The 19,267-nt window shown below is 51.5% G+C and overlaps 1 protein-coding gene and 1 non-coding gene across 4 annotated transcripts in view; one reads left to right on the forward strand and one right to left on the reverse strand.

Annotated features, from left to right (window-relative positions):
- Positions 1–7,100: 7,100 nt before the first annotated feature.
- The window catches only part of FLYWCH1 (FLYWCH-type zinc finger 1), a 29,227-nt gene continuing 17,060 nt past the window's right edge, over positions 7,101–19,267 (reverse strand). For 2 of the 3 annotated variants that reach the window (XM_022594623.2, XM_022594620.3), the window contains 4 exons: positions 16,681–16,950; positions 15,467–15,739; positions 14,237–14,309; positions 7,101–7,328 (listed from right to left, as the gene is read on the reverse strand). In XM_022594623.2, the coding sequence (XP_022450331.1) occupies positions 7,289–7,328; positions 14,237–14,309; positions 15,467–15,739; positions 16,681–16,950 (656 nt within the window). In that variant the 3' untranslated portion in view covers positions 7,101–7,288. The remainder of the gene's footprint in view (positions 7,329–14,236; positions 14,310–15,466; positions 15,740–16,680; positions 16,951–19,267) is intronic. The other variant, XM_089896337.1, reaches the window with a different exon arrangement.
- On the forward strand, positions 11,846–11,918 carry TRNAW-CCA (transfer RNA tryptophan (anticodon CCA)). The gene has a single exon. It is a non-coding gene; the product is annotated as a tRNA-Trp (tRNA).

Raw genomic sequence — 19,267 nt, forward strand, 5'->3', positions numbered from 1 at the left:
CTCAGTCACCCATTCATTGTGAGACGCTCACACGCACACCCTCTTTCGGATCTTCACGCCTCTCCCTTCCCAGGTCCCGATGCCTCTGGCCTTAGGAAGCGCCACTCCCTGCCCCCGCACCCGCCCCACGGGCTGGAATGGTGGCCACTCAGTCTGGGACAGGCAGGGGCAGCTGGTGTCTGGGGAGGAAGGCAGCTGCGCCCCTGGTCCCAGCCTGTTCCCTCCTCTCCTCCTCCTCTCCCTAGGACCCCCAGCCCAGGCTCGCCGGAGCCCTCGCAGCGCGATGGAATTCCCCCAGCGGTGCCCCCCCACCTGGCGGGGAAGGGGGAGGGGAGCAGGCCCAGGCAGGCGTGGGGGGAAATTCCCCGCCCCCTCCCCCTGGGCCCGACTCCTCCGAGTCCTCTGATCTCCCAGCAGCGCCCGCCGGCTGCCCCCAGGGCTTGGGGAGAGGCCAGCGCAGGTGCGTGGGAGGGCGGGGGCGGGGACCGGGAAGGAGATGGGTGGTGGCCTGGGGCCCAGAGCGGCCCGCCCGGCCCCGATATCTTGCCTCCCAGTCCAGCCTGCCCACCCCTCACCAGTCCCCCACCAGGCTGTCCAGCCTGCAAGGACCTGTCTCCGCTCTGTCAGTACCCGCCATACTCCTCCCCCGCCCCAGATCGGGGGCGCAGAGAAGATTCTAGGAAAGCCACAGTGCTGGTGGTGGTGACTGGACCCTCGAAGACCTCGCTTCGAATGAGCCTGTGCCTCATACACAGGCTGGGGGGAGGTGTGTGTGTTGGGGAGGCGTTATCCCAACGCAGTTGGCTGGCTGAGGCTGGAGGCCAGTGCCCAGGTTGCCTCCTGGGGGGACCCTCTCAGCTGCCACGCTGGCCCGGGATCACCTCCCAGTTTCCTGGCCCTGCTGGGCAATGGACTGGGAGTCTCACCAGCGCAGGCTAGCCCAGCGCAGGGAACCCATCTAAGGAGGGAGTAGTAAAACCCATGGACCTGGCCCCCTTCTCCCTTCTGCTTGTGAGCTTGGGGGCTGCTGTGGCTCCGTGGCATTGTCCTAGGCTCTGGCCCAGGGATAGCATCCTGGGGCAGCAGGCCTGGGTGATGGGGGTGCATGGGGAGCCTTGCTCCCAGGAGTCACCTGAGAAAAGGGCGGGGTGGGGGACAAAGACGACCAGGACCCCTCGTGCAGAAGGAAGTTCAGTGGTGGAGTGGAGGAAGAACTGACCCCTTTTCTGGCAGGAGGGTTGACTAAAAAGGGCTGTCCATCTGGTCCACTGTACTTTGGGCCCCCACTGCCAGGCTGATCTCCTGCAAAAGGGGTATTGGATGAAAAGAAGGGGGTGCTCAGTTCCAGGACTCAGGCACCAAGATGAGAGGCAGTATCCCCACTGCAAGCTCCAGTCCCAGGTGGCTCACAGAACCTTGAACTAAGGAAGGCCTGGGCTCTCGCCCCCACCACTTCCGGGGAGTTCAGAAAGGCTGCCTGCCGAGGGACCCATGGTCTCAGTCAGGACCTCCCCCTGGTCTCCCCGCAGCAATGGTACCACTGTCGTGGGAGGGCTGGGTCCCTACTGCCTGGCCCCTACCTGCCCCCTGCCTGTTTACTGACCCTGGCTCCTCCAGCTCCTGCACAAACAGCTGAATTTCATTTCCCTGCTTCCCTTGCATTAGGTATAGCCACAGGAGTGAGCTCTGGCTATGAGGCATGGGCAGGAGTGATGCCTCTCACTCCTCAATTCTCAAAGAAAGGGCCCAGATCAACAGCATTGACATCACCAGGGAGCTTGTTAGAAATGCAGATTCTCATACCCCACTCCATGCCTCCTTCATCAGAGCCTGCATTAACAAGATTCCCAGGTGTTAAAGTTTGAAAAGCACTGATGTAGACCCCTGCCAGGTCTGGTCTACAATACCCTCAGTTTCTATCTCCTTCATTCACCAACTAGATGGAGGGGATACCTAGGGCCTAGGGGAGGGTGGAAGGAGCCAGATTCCCTAGCAACCTTGTAGAAGGAGCCCACCAACTAAAACTATCAGCGTGGGATTCTGCATGAGTGGAGAAATAAACATCTATGTGTTAAGCCACTGAGATCAGGGGCTTGCTTGTTACAGCAGCTGGCACAACTTACCTGGACTAATACATTCCCCCCACCCTCATACAGTTCTTGTCTCCAAGGCTGGTTCCTCTGAGAGCTGGGAGGGAGAATGTTCCATGCCTCTCATTTAGCTTCTGGTGCCTTGTTGGCTGTCACTGGCATTCCCTGGCTCATAGAAGCCACTAATCACCCCAGTCTCTGCCTTCACCTCCGCATGGCATTCTCCCTGTGTGAATGTCTGTGTCTGAATTTCCCCTTTTTATACGGACACCAGTCATGTTGGGTTAGCGGCCCAACCTACTGCAGTAGGATCCCGTCTAAACTAATCACATCTGCAACGACCTATTTCCAAATAAGGTCACATTCTGAGGTACTAGGGGTTAGGATTTCAACATGTGAATTCTGGGGGGACACAATTCAACTCATAATGTGTTACTTATTTCTTGTCACTTTTCCATCCTTGCTGCTAGTTCTCTAGTCCGAGCCACCACCATCTCCTACTTGGACTAATAGCTCTCTCAACTGAGGTCCAACTCCCCATGGTTACCCTGAACAGCCCTTCCAGCAGCCAGAGTCTTTTTTTAATGGAAGAAGGCTGAGGGGCTGTTCTAGTGCCCTCGGAGCCCTCAGGGGAACAGTAGGGTGGGCAGCCAGGAGAGGCTGGGCTCTGCAGAGCTGTGATGAGGATGCAGCCTGAGTCTGGCAGCCGCCCTTACCTTTGTCTCCAGAGACTCCCTTGGGTACCTCTGGCTTCTGGTCCTTGAACCAGGTAATCATACCTGATATGGACACCTGGGAGAGAACACCTGGGGCAGGTGTTGTATGCTGGGGTTGCATTTTAGAAAAGCCCTTGGCTATCATGGGGACAGATTGCAGAGGGGACACTGGATGCTGCAGTGGTCACAAAGGTGAAGGGTTGGGGCTCTAGGTGACTCAGGGGCCTAGGGATGGGGATGTTTATTTTTCTTTTTTTTTTTTTTTTTTTTTGTGGTCCACGGGCCTCTCACTGTTGTGGCCTCTCCCATTGCGGAGCACAGGCTCCGGACGTGCAGGCTCAGTGGCCATGGCTCACGGGCCCAGCCGCTCCGCGGCATGTGGGATCTTCCCAGACCGGGGCACGAACCCGTGTCCCCTGCATCGGCAGGCGGACGGACTCTCAACCACTGCGCCACCAGGGAAGCCCGGGGATGTTTATTAATACAAGGATTGACTAACAGTCTTCTTTACCATATGTGTGCCTTACTAGTGCTATGGACTGAATGTTTGTGTCCCCCCCAAATTTACATGTTGAAACCCTAATCCCAATGTGATAACATGAAGAGGTGGGACCTTTGGGAGGTGTTCCGGTCAGGGTGGAACCCTCATGATGTGTTAGTGCCTTATACGAAGAGGCCAGAAAGTTAGCTAGGCCTACTCCCCTTCCGCTCCCCATGTGAGGACACAGTAAGAAGGTGGCCAACTGTAAACCAAGAAGAGAGCTCTCACCAAAACTCAACCATGCCCGCACCCTGACCTCACAATTCCAGCCTCCAGAACTGTGAGAAATAAGTGTCTGTTGTTTAAGATCCCCCCTCTGGGGCCTATGGTATATTATGGCAACCTGAGTGGACTAAGACACCTGGATTCCCCAAATTCTCCCAGCACCAGAGGAAGGAACCCCATCAGCCTTAACACATAGGGAAAGAAACCACAGAGGCAGTGACTTCTAATGGGTCTGAGGTTTCTTTTCGGGGTGATGAAATGTTCTGGAATTAGATAGAGGTGACAGAGGCCCTACTCTGAATGTACTAACAGTCACTGAATCATACACTTGAGTCGGTGAACTCTACGGTGTGTGGATTGTATCTCAATAAAGCTGTTACTAAAGAAAGAAAGAACTAGGCAGGGTGGCACTGGTGGCACTGATAGCTGACGGGACCTAGGGACAGGCAGGGCGGTGTTAAGGACGGCTCTGGGTTTCTACTTATGTGGTGGAGCTGTCAGAGGAGGGGGGTGATGAGGACACTCCCCTTCTCCACCTTTGCTGCTGGTGACCATGGGATATCCAGGGTCAAAGTCCTGGGGGCAGCTGGACACACAGGTTTGGTTGCAGAAGGGAGGGCAGAGCTGGGGCTGCAGATTGACAAACCGTGAACCCTGAAAATGGCTGGGCAGAAAAGGGCTGAGGTCCAGTCCCCAGAACACCAACCACCTTGCTTATCGGTTGGGTGGGAGCCAAGGAGCCCTCAAAGGAGATGCAGAGAACCTGGGAGCCACCTTCAGGTCTGCAGGGATTAAGGAGGGGCAGGCAGTGCAGGCGGTGAACTCTGAGATGCACCCGCTGAATTTAGTGACAAGGAAGTCCTTGGTGCTACCCAGCAGGAGCCATCTCGACAGAGGACATGGGGACAGGAGGCTGGGCTAGGTGGGCAGGGGGAGCTGGGCCAGGAGAAGAGTTTCAGTGACACTCATCTCACAACCCCAGGGACAAGACTGAGGGCTGGGGACCCTAGAGCCAGCCGCTGGCCCATTTTTAAAATTTGAGTAATTTTTGGCAGTCTCGCTGCTCCTTATGAACTTTTTATTTCAGATTTCATAATTGAGATGTTGTTGTGCCATCACCCAAAGAGACACAGAGATATATTAGTGGCTCCACGTGGTGCAGACATAGTGAAACAGGGTTTATTGGGGGAACTAGCAGCGGAGTGGAAATAGGGAAGGAGGAGGGCGGGACCACGCCCAGCTGTCGCTGTCCACCAGGGGCCAGCTTCCAAGAGGGACTTGCCTCTGTGCACTTTGCTCTGTGACAGGGATAGGGCAGGGGACATCTCGCTGGCTCTGGAACCGTGGAGGAAGTGGCTGTATGATGGGGAGCCTCTGGGGCTTGGTGGTGGGTGGTGAGTGGCCATGGGGCTACCCAAGGTGGCAGCAGTATCCAAATTCATGTCCATTGGGGAGTCCTCGGTCCGAGCAACATGGACCATCCACCTGCCCTCTAAGGTCAAAGCAGGTGCAGAGATGAGAATGAGTGGCTGGGCCCTGGTCAATGTGAGCATGGGGGCAGAGGGACAAGCCTGAGTCCTTCCTCTGACTCTGGGCCTGGAGCCCAGCCAAGGTGACAGGCATGGGACTCGAGATTTGGAGTCTTCTACCCTGCGCCCCGTGGAAGCCCTACTGTGGAGGGTGGGAAACCAGTGATCCTGCAGGCGTTTGGGTGACATTGGCTGCTGGGACTCGGTGCTTCTCTCTGGGCACTTCAGGCCTGTGTGAGGTTCCTCTTTGTGTGGGACTGAGCAGAGACCCAGCTGGTGCTGGCACAGACTTGACTGTCCTTTTAAGTTCAGGTGCCGTTCTATAAGTGTGGTCGCCTCCCGTGGATGTGCACATCTGTGGGTCTGGGATTGGGGTGCATCTGTTCCCACAGGGCTGTCTTTGGCCTTGGCCATGGGCAGTTCACTCTCTCGGGGCAGCGTGCTCCATGGCCAAGAGCACTGCCCGAAACATAGCCCCTGTGTTGCGTGTCCACTGCAGGCGGCCAGCAGCATGATGGGTCTCTTGGCAGGTGCCTGCCTCCTACCTGGGAGGTGGGCTGTCACGTTGCTGGACCATCTCCATGACTGCTGGCCAGGCTGGTGGGTGAGGGCCCCATGGAGCCGGTAGTCGGGTCAAGAGATGGGACAGTTACCTGCCTGGGAAGGTAGCCAGGGTCTTGGGGGTCAAGGTTGCCCTGGCTTGGGGGTGCCAGTTCCACTTCAAGCTTGCCACAGCTTATGAAAACAAGTCAGGGAGGACTTGGGATGAATCAGCAGAGGATCAAGGCCTCTCTTTCAGCTCCACGGGGGCTGGGGAATGGCCAGCAGAAGCTGCACTGTCCCCCCGTGCGCTGGGAGCAGACCCCTCAGCAACCTTTCTGAGGACTCCCACCACTAGGACTAGGTGGGTCCTAGTCCAGCGGGCACCTGGGCCAGGTGACCAGACTCTGCCCCAGGTGTGGAGGCTTCCCTCTGCCCAGCCAAACTCCATCACTTCCCACCACGTGGCACTGAGACATGTGGAGTGTATGCCTTTCTGGTGGCCATCTGTTGCTGCAAAGGGCATGTGGACGCACAGCAGCTCTACACAGTAAGATATAAAATCAGGTTTATTGCAGGAAATGTATAGGCAGAAGGACAGTGGGGGGTGTCTGAGCTGTCACTGTCCCATGGCTGGACGGCAGGCTGCATGGCCAGCTTGGTGGGAGGGAGCCTGCACCGTGTGCTCCCCCTGCAATTCAAGGAGCCCGCTGGGGAGGATGCGGCCCTGTTAGCAAGCAGCAGTCTCTGGAGTTCGTGGGGAACATGGGCTCACTGCTCCCTGCAGGCTGTCTCCCTGCCGTGCCATCAGACAGGAGAAGGGGTTGCGCCTGCTGTCATCGGGGTCTGCCTCTCCTCCTGCATCAGGCGAACGTGGGCGACCCCAGTGGAGTTTGCCCAGTGCTGGCTTCCTGCAGCCATCAGGCTGGCTTCCAGGGCCTGAACAACACCTGCCCTGGGGATCGTGGACACTGGGTCTAATTTAAGTTGGAAGACAGCAAAGGGAACTCTAACAGAGGGTGTAGCAAGGCCTCTGGTTTCGGCCTGCTCTGTTAATGGGACAGCCACACCCCGGCAGCAGATGGCCAAGGAGCATGAAGGCCCACCTGGCACCTGCCTGGAAAACACCTGGGGTGGCTGGAACCGCAGGGGCAGCTCAGCCTGAGGAAGCAGGAACTTCCCCAAACGTGCCCCACCTTCGTCTTGAAGTGGCCTCCACGATGATTTTCCACGTTGTGGAGCTGAAGCAGGACCACACCCAACAGGAAAGCCCTTGGCAAAGCCGTGGGCTCTGAAAACAAATGGGTATTTGCACCAGGGCAGGAGCAGGTGTCTTTGTGAACGATGCTTCCTTCCTCAGAGCTTTTGGTGGCCGTGGCCCTCCCCACGTCACTCCACGTCACACACAGCTGCGGGCCACCAGCTCCTGGGGCTCTTCTTTGTCGGCAGGGAGACACCATTGAAGCGTTCCTCCTGGGAGGCCTCTTGAGGAAATGTGAAGGCCGTGGATGCTTTGGAAGAGTGAAAGAGGTTTTGTTGAGCAAAATCTAACCGGGTGGGAAATGCCGGGGTTCTGTGTGGACCTGGAGCATCCTTGACGCAGGTGACACGTGAGGTTCCTCTGCTGAGTCCGGGAGGAGGCTGGCCTCATTGGGACTCACTGTCCAGATGTGTATCTTCCACCTTCCTGATGACAAAGAAACACACGTTCATGATATCCATGAAATCCAAACGTGGTGGAAAGAGATAATCAAGAAAGTTAAGGATTCCTGTAATCCCTTTCCCCTAGAGATCACCATCAACCAGATCATTTTTATACACACTCATATACATGCATCACAGCAGTTCCTTTAAAACGTGAGATTGGGAATTCCCTGGTGGTCCAGTGGTTAGGACTCTGAGCTTTCACTGCCAAGGACTCTGAGCTTTCACTGCCAAGGGCGCAGGTTCAATCCCTGGTGGAGGAACTAAGATCCTACAGGCCATGTGGTGTGGCCAAAATAAATAAATAAATAAATAACTTCATACCCTTTAGCTACACCCCCCAACATTCCTCACCCTAAGCAACCACTAATTTAATTTCTTTTTTTTTTGATTTTTTTCTTTTTTTTTTTTTAACATCTTTATTGGGGTATAATTGCTTTACAATGGTGTGTTAGTTTTTGCTTTATAACAAAGTGAATCAGTTATACATATACGTATGTTCCCATATCTCTTCCCTCTTGCGTCTCCCTCCCTCCCACCCTCCCTATCCCACCCCTCCAGGCAGTCACAAAGCACCGAGCTGATCTCCCTGTGCTATGCGGCTGCTTCCCACTAGCTATCTACCTTACGTTTGGTAGTGTATATATGTCCATGCCTCTCTCTCGCTTTGTCACAGCTTACCCTTCCCCCTCCCCATATCCTCAAGTCCATTCTCTAGTAGGTCTGTGTCTTTATTCCTGTCTTACCCCTAGGTTCTTCATGACATTTTTTTTTCTTAGATTCCATATATATGTGTTAGCATACGGTATTTGTCTTTCTCTTTCTGACTTACTTCACTCTGTATGACAGACTCTAGGTCTATCCACCTCATTACAAATAGCTCAATTTCGTTTCTTTTTATGGCTGAGTAATATTCCATTGTATATATGTGCCACATCTTCTTTATCCATTCATCCGATGATGGACACTTAGGTTGTTTCCATCTCCGGGCTATTGTAAATAGAGCTGCAATGAACATTGGGTTACATGACTCTTTTTGAATTATGGTTTTCTCAGGGTATATGCCCAGTAGTGGGATTGCTGGGTCATATGGCAGTTCTATTTGCAGTTTTTTAAGGAACCTCCATACTGTTCTCCATAGTGGCTGTACCAATTCACATTCCCACCAGCAGTGCAAGAGGGTTCCCTTTTCTCCACACCCTCTCCAGCATGTATTGTTTCTAGATTTTTTGATGATGGCCATTCTGACTGGTGTGAGATGATATCTCATTGTAGTTTTGATTTGCATTTCTCTAATGATTAATGATGTTGAGCATTCTTTCATGTGCTTGTTGGCAGTCTGTATATCTTCTTTTAAGAAATGTCTATTTAGGTCTTCTGCCCATTTTTGGATTGGGTTGTTTGTTTTTTTGTTATTGAGCTGCATGAGCTGCTTATAAATTTTGGAGATTAATCCTTTGTCAGTTGCTTCATTTGCAAATATTTTCTCCCATTCTGAGGGCTGTCTTTTGGTCTTGTTTATGGTTTCCTCCGAGCTGTCACTGCCAAGGGCACAGGTTCAATCCTTGGTGGAGGAACTAAGATCCTACAGGCCATGCGGTGTGGCCAAAATAAATAAATAAATAAATAAATAACTTCATACCCTTTAGCTACACCCCCCAACATTCCTCACCCTAGGCAACCACTAATTTAGTTTCTTTTTTTAAAAAAATATTTATTTATTTATGTTTGGCTGCGACGGGTCTTAGTTGAGTCACGTGGGATCTTTCGTTGTGGAGTGTGGGATCTTTCGTTGCGGAGTGTGGGCTCTTCGTTGCAGTGCATGGGCTTCTCTCTAGTTGTGGCATGCAGACTCCAGAGTGCGTGGGCTCTGCAGTTGCAGAGCGCGGGCTTAATTGCGCCTCGGCATGCGGGATCTTAGTTCCCTGACAAGGGATCAATCTTGCGTCCCCTGCATTGCAAGGCGGATTCTTAACCACTGGACCACCAGGGAAGTCCCTAATCTACTTTTTAACTCCATAGATTTGCCTATTCTGGACATTTCATAGAAATGGAATCATACAAGTTGTGGTCTTTTGTGTCTGGCTTCTTTCACTTATCATCACGCTTTTGAGGTTCACCCGTGTTGTAGTGTGTGTCAGTTCTTCATTCCTTTTTATGGTCAAGTAATATTTCATTGTATGAATGAACCGTGTTTTATTTATTCATTCAACCATTAATGGATATTTTGGGTTTTCACTTTTTGGCTATTATGTTTAATGTTGATATGAACATTGGTGTACAGTTTTTTATGGACACATGTTTTCAATTCTCTTGGGTGTACAACTAGAAGTGGAATTACTGGGTGAACAAACACTCTATGCTTAACTTTTTTTTTTTTTTTTTTGGCTGCATCACGCAGCATGCAGTTTCCCCGACCAGGGATTGAACCCTCACCTCCTGCACTGGAAGTGCGGAGTCCCAACCACTGGACCGCCATGGAAATCCCTGTTTAACATTTTGAGGAACTGCCAGACTGTTTTCCAAAGTAGCTGTGCCATTCCCACCAAGAGTGTATGAAGGTTCCAATTTCTCCACATCCTTGTAAACACTTGTTATTGTCTGTCCTTTTGATTTAGCCATCTTAGTGGGTGTGAAGTGCTAGCTCACTGTAGTTTTTGTTTTTTGTTTTTTTTTGGCTGCATTGGGTCTTCATTGTTGTACACGGGCTTTCTCTAGTTGCAGTGAGCAGGGGCTACTCTTTGTTGCGGTGCGTGGGCTTCTCATTGCGGTGGCTTCTCTTGTTGCGGAGCATGGGCTTTAGGTGCGTGGGCTTCAGTAGTTGTGGTGCACGGGCTTAGCTGCTCCGAGGCATGTGGGATCCTCCCAGACCAGGGCTCGAATCCGTGTCCCCTGCATTGGCAGGCGGATTCTTAACCACTGTGCCACCAGGGAAGCCCCTCATTGTAGTTTTTTTTTTTTTTTTTAATTTATTTATGTATTTATTTTTGGCTGTGTTGGGTCTTCGTTTCTGTGCGAGGGTTTTCTCCAGTTGCAGCGAGCAGGGGCCACTCTTCATCGCGGTGAGCAGGCCTCTCACTGTCGCGGCCTCTCCTGTTGCGGAGCACAGGCTCCAGACTTGCAGGCTCAGTAGTTGTGGCTCACAGGCTTAGTTGCTTCGCGGCATGTGGGATCTTCCCAGACCAGGGCTCGAACCTGCGTCCCCTGCATTGGCAGGCAGATTCCCAACCACTGCGCCACCAGGGAAGCCCCCTCATTGTAGTTTTGATTTGCATTTCCTAAGGCTAATAACGTTGAACATCTTTAATTGTGCTTTTTGGCCATTAGTATATCTTGAACTTCATAAAAGAAATAAAATCTTTGAAATAAAAACTGTCTATTCACATCCTTTGTCCACGTGTTAATTGGATTATTTGTCTTTTTATTGTTGCGGTTTGCAAGATCTTAGTTCCCCAACCCGGGATTGAACCGGGCCCTGGCAGTGAAAACTCTGAGTCCTAACTGCTGGACTCCCAGGGAATTCCCTAAGAATTCTTTATATATTCTGGATACAAGTCCTTTAACAGAAATGATTTGCAAATATTTTCTCTCATTCTGTGGATTGTCTTTTCACTTTCTTGATGGTATTATTTGAAGCACTAAAGTTTGTTTTTTTTTTAATTTTTTTAATTTTGGCTGCGTTGGGTCCTCGTTGTTGCGCGTGGGCTTTCTCTAGTTGTGGCAAGTGGGGGCTTCTCTTCACTGTGGTGCACAGGCTTGTCCTTGCAGTGGCTTTTCTTGTTGCAGAGCACGGGCTCTAGGAGCATGGGCTTCAGTAGTTGTGGCTGCTTTTTTTGTACAAAAAGGTAAGAGTGAGCAATTGTTATCACTTAGGGATAGTATCAGGGTCAAGTCCTGGAAACATCCTTGACCTTGACCCTGGAAGCTAAGGGTCAGCCTTGCAAGCAGGTTGTTCTAAGGACAGAAGTTGCAGGCCTGCTGTGTTAAATCCGTTCTGTACACAAGCTGTATGATATTGATTTACAGCTGGGAAAGCAATCTTGCATTCCTGGCATAAGTCCCATTTGGTCATGGTGTATGATCCTTTTTTATGTTGCTGGATTCAGTTTGCTGGCATTTTGTTGAGAATTTTTACGTCTATGTTCCTAAGAGACATTGCTCTATAGTTTTATTTCTTTTAATTAATTAACTAATTAATTAATTTATATATTTTGGCTCTGCCACGTCTCAGTTGAGGCACGTGGGCTCTTCATTGTGGCATGCATGCAGGATCTAGTTCCCCAACCAGGGATCGAACCTAGGGCCCCTGCACTAGGAGCACGGGGTCTTACCCACTGGACTACCAGGGAAGTCCCTAGTTTTCTTTTCTTGTGATGTCTTTGCTTGGTTTTGATAACAGGGTATTGCTGGCCTTACAGGATGAGTTGGGAAGTGTTCCCTCTTCTTCTATTTTTGGGAAGAGTATCTGTCTTCTTTAAATATGTGGTAGAACTTGGAACTTCCCTGTTGGTCCAGTGGTTAAGACTCCATGCCTCCAATGCAGGGGGCCCAGGTTCGATCCCTGGTCAGGGAACTAGATCCCACATGCCGCGTGGCCAAAAAAAAAGAATATATATATATATATATATATATATATATAATGTATATAAGTATGTAAATAATATATATTATATCTATAAATATATATTATATATATATATATATAACATATATATATGGTAGAACTCATCAATTAAGTCATCTAGGCCTAAGTGGGAATCTTAGTTCCCTGACCAGGGATCAAACTTGTGTACCCTGCAGCAGAAGCACAGAGTCTTAACTTGTGGGGAGTTTTAAAATGACTAATTCAATCTCTGTACTTGGTTTAAGTCTATTCAGATTTTCTATTTCTTCATGAATCAGGTTTGGTAGCTTTCTAGGAATTTTTTCATTTCATCTAAGTTATCTAATTTGTTGGCATGCCGTTGTTCACAGTATTTCCTTATAATTGGTTTTTCTGGTCTAGCTAAAGGTTTGTCAATTTTGTTGATCCTTTCAAAGAAACAACTTTTGGTTTTGTTAGTTTTCTCTATTTTCTTTTTTTTTAACATTAAAAATATATATTTTATTTATTTATTTATTTATTGTATTCTTGCCTGCGTTGGGTCTTAGTCGCAGCACACAGGATCTTTGTTGTAGTATGTGGGACCTTTTGTTGCTGCGCATGGGCTCTCCATTGCAGCGCACAGGCATCTCTCTAGTTGTGGTGCACGGGCTCCAGAGTGCATGGGCTCTGCAGTTTGCGGCATGTGGGCTGACTAGTTGAGGCGCATGGGTTCAGTAGTTGTGGCACGCGGGCTTAGTTGCCCCGTGGCATGTGGGATCTTAGTTCCCCGACCAGGTATTGAACCCGTGTCCCCTGCATTAGAAGGCGGATTCTTTACCACGGGACCACCAGGGAAGTCCCTACTTTTCTATTCTCTATTCCATTAATTTCTATTCTAATAGCTATTATTTCCTTCCTTCTGCTTGCTTTAGGCTTACATTGTTTTTCTTTTTCTAGCATTCTTTTTCTAACATGTAAGTTTGAGTTATTGACTTGAGATCTTTATTTTTTTATTATTTTTAAAAATTTATTTATTTAATTTATTTATTTTTGGCTGTGTTGGGTCTTCGTTGCTGTGTGCAGGCTTTCTCTAGTTGCGGCAAGTGGGGGCTACTCTTCCTTGCGGTGCACGGGCTTCTCGTTGCAGTGGCTTCTCTTGTTGCAGACCATGGGCTCTAGGTGCACAGTCTTCAGTAGTTGTGGCTCGCGGGCTCTAGAACGCAGGCTCAATAGTTGTGGTGCACAGGCTTAGTTGCTCTGCGGCTTGTGGGATCTTCCTGGACTAGGGCTCGAACCCGTGTCCCCTGCTTTGGCAGGCAGATTCATAACCACTGTGCCACAGGGAAGCCCAAGATCTTTATTTTTAATTTTTATTAAAAAAAATTTTTTTTGGCTGCACTATGCAGCATGCGGGATCTTAGTTCCCTGACCAGGATTGAACCTGTGCCCCCTGCAATGGAAGCGCAGAGTCTTAACCACTGGACCACCAGGGAAGCCCCTCAAAGTATTTTCTAATCTCCCTTGTAACTTCTTTGAGTCACTGGTAATACTTATAAGTAGGCTGTTTAACTTTCATGTATTTGTGAGTTTCCCAAATTTTTTTGTCATTGACTTCTAATTTCTTTCCACTGTGGTCAGACAAAATACCTTGCATGATTTCAATCCTTTTAAATTTGTGGGGTCTGGGGACTTCCCTGGTTGTCCAGCGGTTAAGACTCTGTGCTCCCAATGCAGGAGGCCTGGGTTTGGTACACGGTCAGGGAACTAGATCCTGCATGCTGCAACAAAGATCCCCCATGCCGCAACTAAAGACCAAGTGCAGCCAAATAAATAGATAATTTAAAATAAATAAAAAAATTTGTGGGGTCTGCTTTCATGGCCTAGCTATGATCCATCCTGGGGACTGTCCCACATGTGCTTGAGAAGGACGTGAATTCTGCTTTAGGTGGTGGCCTCCTTCTTGCTCTGCATTCTCCCTTGGATCCCTTGGATCACTTGTTTTGAGGGCAGATAGCTGTCATGTTTGAGGGCACTCAAACAGCCCTAAGGAAATGTCTACATGGTGAGGAACTGAGGCCTCCAGCCCACAGCCATGTGAGTGAACAGGCCATTTGGAAGCACTTCCTCCAGCCCCACTCAAGCTTTCAGATGGGTGTACCCCCACTGACATCTTTCCTTCAACCCCGGAACCACCCCACCCAACCACTCCTGAAATCTCGACCCACAGACACTGTGACAGACAGTAAATATTTATTGTTCTTAGTCACTAAGTTTTGTGTAATTTGTGATTATGGTAATACAGTTACCCATAGCTCTGTTGGCTTTCAGGAGCACAAGTCTCGAAGCACAGTTGAACTTCAGGCAGAAGTTTTGTCTTTTCTGAGGAAAAAACATTGAAAACATGGATTAATAATTCTTTTCTTGTTGAAGCTGCCAGAGGCAAAGGCACACCTCCTGGAACGATGACTTCAAGGCCTTGAGGATGAAAACCAGGTGGAATGACTCTGATTGGGGGAGTCATTAGGGGAATTCTGGTTTTCTGATGCCAAAACTACCTATGCCTGGTAAAATAAACTGCTGGAGATCCTGAGTCAGTCTTCACCTTGTCACCAAAAAGACTGGGAGGCAACAATCTCAAAGATGGCATGCCCTTCACCCCAACAAAGGCAAACCACAGCGCCTCCTCCTTGGTTAAGCTGAACAGTGGCTTTCTCATGGAAAAAAAAATTTTTTAAAACAGAAATCAAGTTTCTTTTGTTTGTTTGATGCAACTTGGATTCATTCCCGTATTTTATAAGATGTGGCCTTTCATATTTCCATGAATTAATATGAGACACATAATGCTTTCTAAAGACTGGTTTTACTAGAAAAATGGTACAGATGAACCGGTTTGCAGGGCAGAAATAGAGACACAGATGTAGAGAACGTATGGACACCAAGGGGGGAAAGTGGCGGGGGGTGTGTGGTGGTGGGATGAATTGGGAGATTGGGATTGACATATACACACTAATATGTATAAAATAGATAACTAATAAGAACCTGCTGTATAAAAAATAAATAAAATAAAATTCAAAAATTAAAAAAAAAGACTGGTTTTACATTCTGTTTATCTGAAGGGAACCCATTTTCAGTTTGATACAGTTAATTATTTGCAAAACTATGTGTGTGTGTGCACGCACGGGAGCACTCATGTTTGCGTGTGCACACACATTAGTATATTCTTCTAGGGCGGTCTATATTTTTTCATCAGATTTTCAAAAGATACTACCACCCATAAAAAGTTAGGACCTCTTAGTATAAAAGAGAGGAAAAAAATGGCAGTTACAAGGGGAGCTGGTTTTAAGGATGGGACCAATTTAGGTGTGTTTCTAGGCTCAGGAGAAGGAGCCAGTAGAGAGGAAGCTTAGAAGACTGGAAAGGCAGGAAGACCAGGGAACAAAGGTACCCAGACAGTGCCTGTCGCCTGAGGTGTCTGAACCTCGGGCTGGCAGAGACCAAGATACCCATAGCTCTCTCGCCCCCACTCCTGTCTGTACCTGGGTCCTCCTGCTGGGCTGTGCTGGGGAGCCGCTCCCGCTGCCTCAGGGCCTCCAGGCCCGCCAGGTCAGGCAGGTGGCAGTGGCTGCGCATGACGGTCACCCGCTGGCCCTGGGTGATGGCCCGGCTGCGGCAGCCCATGCGGGCCTGGTCCCGGCACATCCAGTATACCTTCTCCCCGGCCGCCTTCTCCTTCCTGTAGAGGAAGGACTCGTACACCAGGAACCTGCCCCCGAGAGAGGTCCTCAGGAACTCCAGGGGTTGGAGGGTTTCTGGAAGGAACATGACGTGTGAGTGGGGTGCCTGGGCCGGGCCTTGGAAGCAGGGGACAGAGCCTGGGTGCCAGGGATGGAGACTGCTTCCTTTGTCCCACCAGCCAGCTCCAGCCAGGAAACTGCAGACCCCCCAACCCCCGCAGGTCCCTCTTTGGTCCCTGCCCTCCACCCCAGCCTGTGCTGCAGGGCCCTGGGGACTGAAGCTCAAGCCACCACGGCCCTGATGCCCTGGAGTGCAGACTGGCTGTCTGTCTGATGGCTGTAGTGCTATCGGGGAGGCTGGCCCTGCAGCCGCCCAAACACTGAGCTTCCCTGCAGGCCTCTCCTGACCCTGCTCGGCCTTCATGCTGGCTGGCAAGCAAGCACCCCAGGGCAGGGACTGGGCTGAACTGGAATACTCTGGAAGGGCCGTGGTTGGTCTGGACAGTGCACTAGGGGCCTCCCGGCTCCCTGTTCACCCTCCCCTTGGCCCGCTGGCAACCAATCAAATTCTCCCTTTTGAGACTTTTAAGACTCTGAACTGAAAGCTCCTGACATGTTGGGGCTGGGGTGGCTGAAGGCACTGGCAGGGGTGCGGAGGGAGAGGGGAGACAGAGGGTCCCCCAGGTCCAGGAGCACTGCCCCACAAATGGGTGCCGAGCATTTCCTGCAGCTGCCAGTAATGCCACTGCAGCCCCTGGCCCCGTTTTCTCCAGTGGTCTGAGTGGGTTTCTCCCACTGACAGCGCATCCCAGATGAGGACCAGTGCCATTAGTGTGGAGTCCAGATGTGGCCCCTGCCCTAAGGGAGCCCACAGACCAGGAGGACAGACACCACTGGACATGGGCCACAGGAGGAATGTCCCAGCAGGCAGCCTCCAGCCTGTGTTCTGAGCTGTCCCCAGGGGCTGCTGGGCCAGCAGGGAGACCGGGGCCCGGCCCCTGCCATGCCCCTCTCACCCACACCTGAGCCTTCCCTCTGGGCTGGGCTGGGGAGCTGCTCCCGCTGCCTCAGGGCCTCCAGGCCCCCCAGGTCGGGCGGATGGCAGTGTCTGCGCATCACCATGACCCGCTGGCCCTGGGTGATGGCTCGGCTGCGGCAGCGCATGCGGGCCTGGTCCCGGCACGTCCAGTACACCTTCTCGCCGGCCGCCTTCTCCCGCCTGTAGAGGAAGGACTCGTACACCAGGAAGCTGCCCCCCAGAGGGGTCCTCAGGAACTCAGGGCCTCCTGGGGAGAAATGGGAGAGGGGGTCGGGGGAGGAAGAGCCTGGAGCCAGGCCTGGAGACGAGGAATGAGGGGGGCCGTGACCCCGTTCTCAGAGCCTAGAGCAGCATGGCTCCTGACATGAGACCCACGGACCCCACCCCACGCTGCATCTACCTCCTCACAGCCCAGGACACAGGCCCCCCATCCCCCAGACTCAGCCTAGCCTGAGCTCCCAGGGCTCCTTTCCCAAGCCTGGGAGAGAAGGGAGGCGGGAGACTGGTGAGGTGGAGATCGCTGAAGGCAGAGTCCGTCTCCTCCACCTCGCGGCGCTGCTGGAAGGCGGTGTCTTATCTGAGGTGCCGGCAATGGGATGGCACAAGGGCCTCTTGCCCCTGCTAAATTGGAGGAATTAGTGGACAGGCCCTACGGGGGATAAGCAACCAGGAGCGAAATGGGAGTTGCGTGCAGCCCCTTGTGCGTGGTGGGCAGTGGGGCTGTAGAAGGGTCCACTCACCCAGGGAGCCAGGCTGGGTGGGCTTTGACCTGAGGGCAGGAGGGGAGGCAGGGAGCGGCCTGGGCCACTGTCCTGACGTGTTGAGAGGGGGAACCCGGAAGGTGGCCACGCCCTTCTGCTCTGAGGACTCCCTTCCCGCTGCCCAGGCACCAGGACCACACAGGGGGGGTGGAGGGGGATTCGGGGGTCCGTCAGCACAGCAGCAGGGATGGCAACCATAGTGGGGGGTTGGTGAGAATGCCCTGGAGAAGGGGGAGCCAGGGTGGGGGGTGAGTGGCCGAAGGGGAGGTATATGATGTGGGGCATGTTTCTGCTCCCCCAGCACCCAATGAAAATGTCCACTGAGGGATGAAAAAGGCACAGGGCGTGAGGCCAGAAATTCAGAGAGGAGAGGAGATGGCAGAGATGCTGACCCAGGTTAGACGCTGGGCAAAGGGGGTCACCTGGTCACAGACCTGGCAAAGCAAGAGCTCGCCCAGCCTCAGGGGGTGACTCTCAGAACAAGCAGAGTCCAGTGGCCAAGCCTAGGGAGGCCCGAGGTCCCTCCGAAGTAGGGGTCTAGGGCAGGCCCCAAACAGGGGGACTGACGAGGACTGTCTGCGTGAAGAGCAATGAGACAGGTGCCCGCCCTGGGGGAGGAAGAGTCTGGGGTGTTGGGGAGGAGGAGGAAGTCTGCACTGACATGAAACTCCCTGTTTCCCTGCCCAAGTCCCTGGAGCCGGCAGCCAGGCTGAAATCGCTGCAGGAGGTTGGTCCTAGGGCTCTGAGGCCTGGGGTCTCAAGGGTCGCCTGGTCGGCACCCACATACGGAGCGTGTGGGTCTCTCCTTAAACCTGGCTAAGGACCACTGGCCATGTGGGTCAAAGGTTCTCACACCATCTTACATGATGAAAAAGTCAAGACTCTTACACCAAGTATCACAAATGAGACCATGCAAAGCAATTTAAAGTGTATACAACAATCATTCCCCCTTTAGTTTTGCTGCTTTATACAACTGTGTGATCGACAGAAAATTGAATGGCATGTACCTGGCTGGAAAATTTCACCAGTTGACAAAAAAAAAAAAAAAAGAGAGAGAAGCTTCACCTTGAATGGCAGAGACTAAAGAAACTCATAGAGAAAAGGTAGTTGGAGAAAACAAGGCCACTGCCAGAGGCTGGACGGCAGGGCCGCTGCACTCCTCAGAGGACGGAATGCAAAGGAGTTCAAATACAAGAGTGAAAGTTAAAAATTAAATAGAAGGACTGGAAAGCAAAATCAAGGAAATGTCAGAAAAATGGGGACTCGAAAGTCATTGAACATGAGGAAATTTTCACGAGTGAAGGACATGGTTTCCAGCCTGAAAAGGCCCCAAGTGCCCTCAGCAGAGCCAGGTACCACAGGGATGGAGACACGACCCTATACCTTCAAGCAAAGACCCCCTGTATGCACCTTGGAAAGATGCAGTCATTTGAGCACAAACACCAGACAACCATGGAAAAGGAGCCACAAACAGCCACACCTCCACTGCAGTGTGTTCCCACTCAGCCGTGGACAGATTTATAGAACAAAAGTGCAACAGTGGGGCTTCCCTGGTGGCGCAGTGGTTAAGAATCTGCCTGCCAATGCAGGGGACAAGGTTCGAGCCCTGGTCCGGGAAGATCACACATGCCGCGGAGCAACTAAGCCCGCGAACCACAACTACTGAGCCTGTGCTCTAGAGCTGCGAGCCACAACTACTGAGCCCACGTTCCACAACTACTGAAGCCTGCGTGCCTAGAGCCCGTGCTCCACAACAAGAGAAGCCACCACAATGAGAAGACCGCACACCGCCATGAAGAGTAG

Source organism: Delphinapterus leucas, chromosome 15 (assembly GCF_059928025.1).
Source record: "Delphinapterus leucas isolate spDelLeu-1000000601 "Yukka" chromosome 15, BTC_Dleu_Yukka2, whole genome shotgun sequence".
In the NCBI taxonomy this organism is placed as follows: domain Eukaryota; kingdom Metazoa; phylum Chordata; class Mammalia; order Artiodactyla; family Monodontidae; genus Delphinapterus; species Delphinapterus leucas.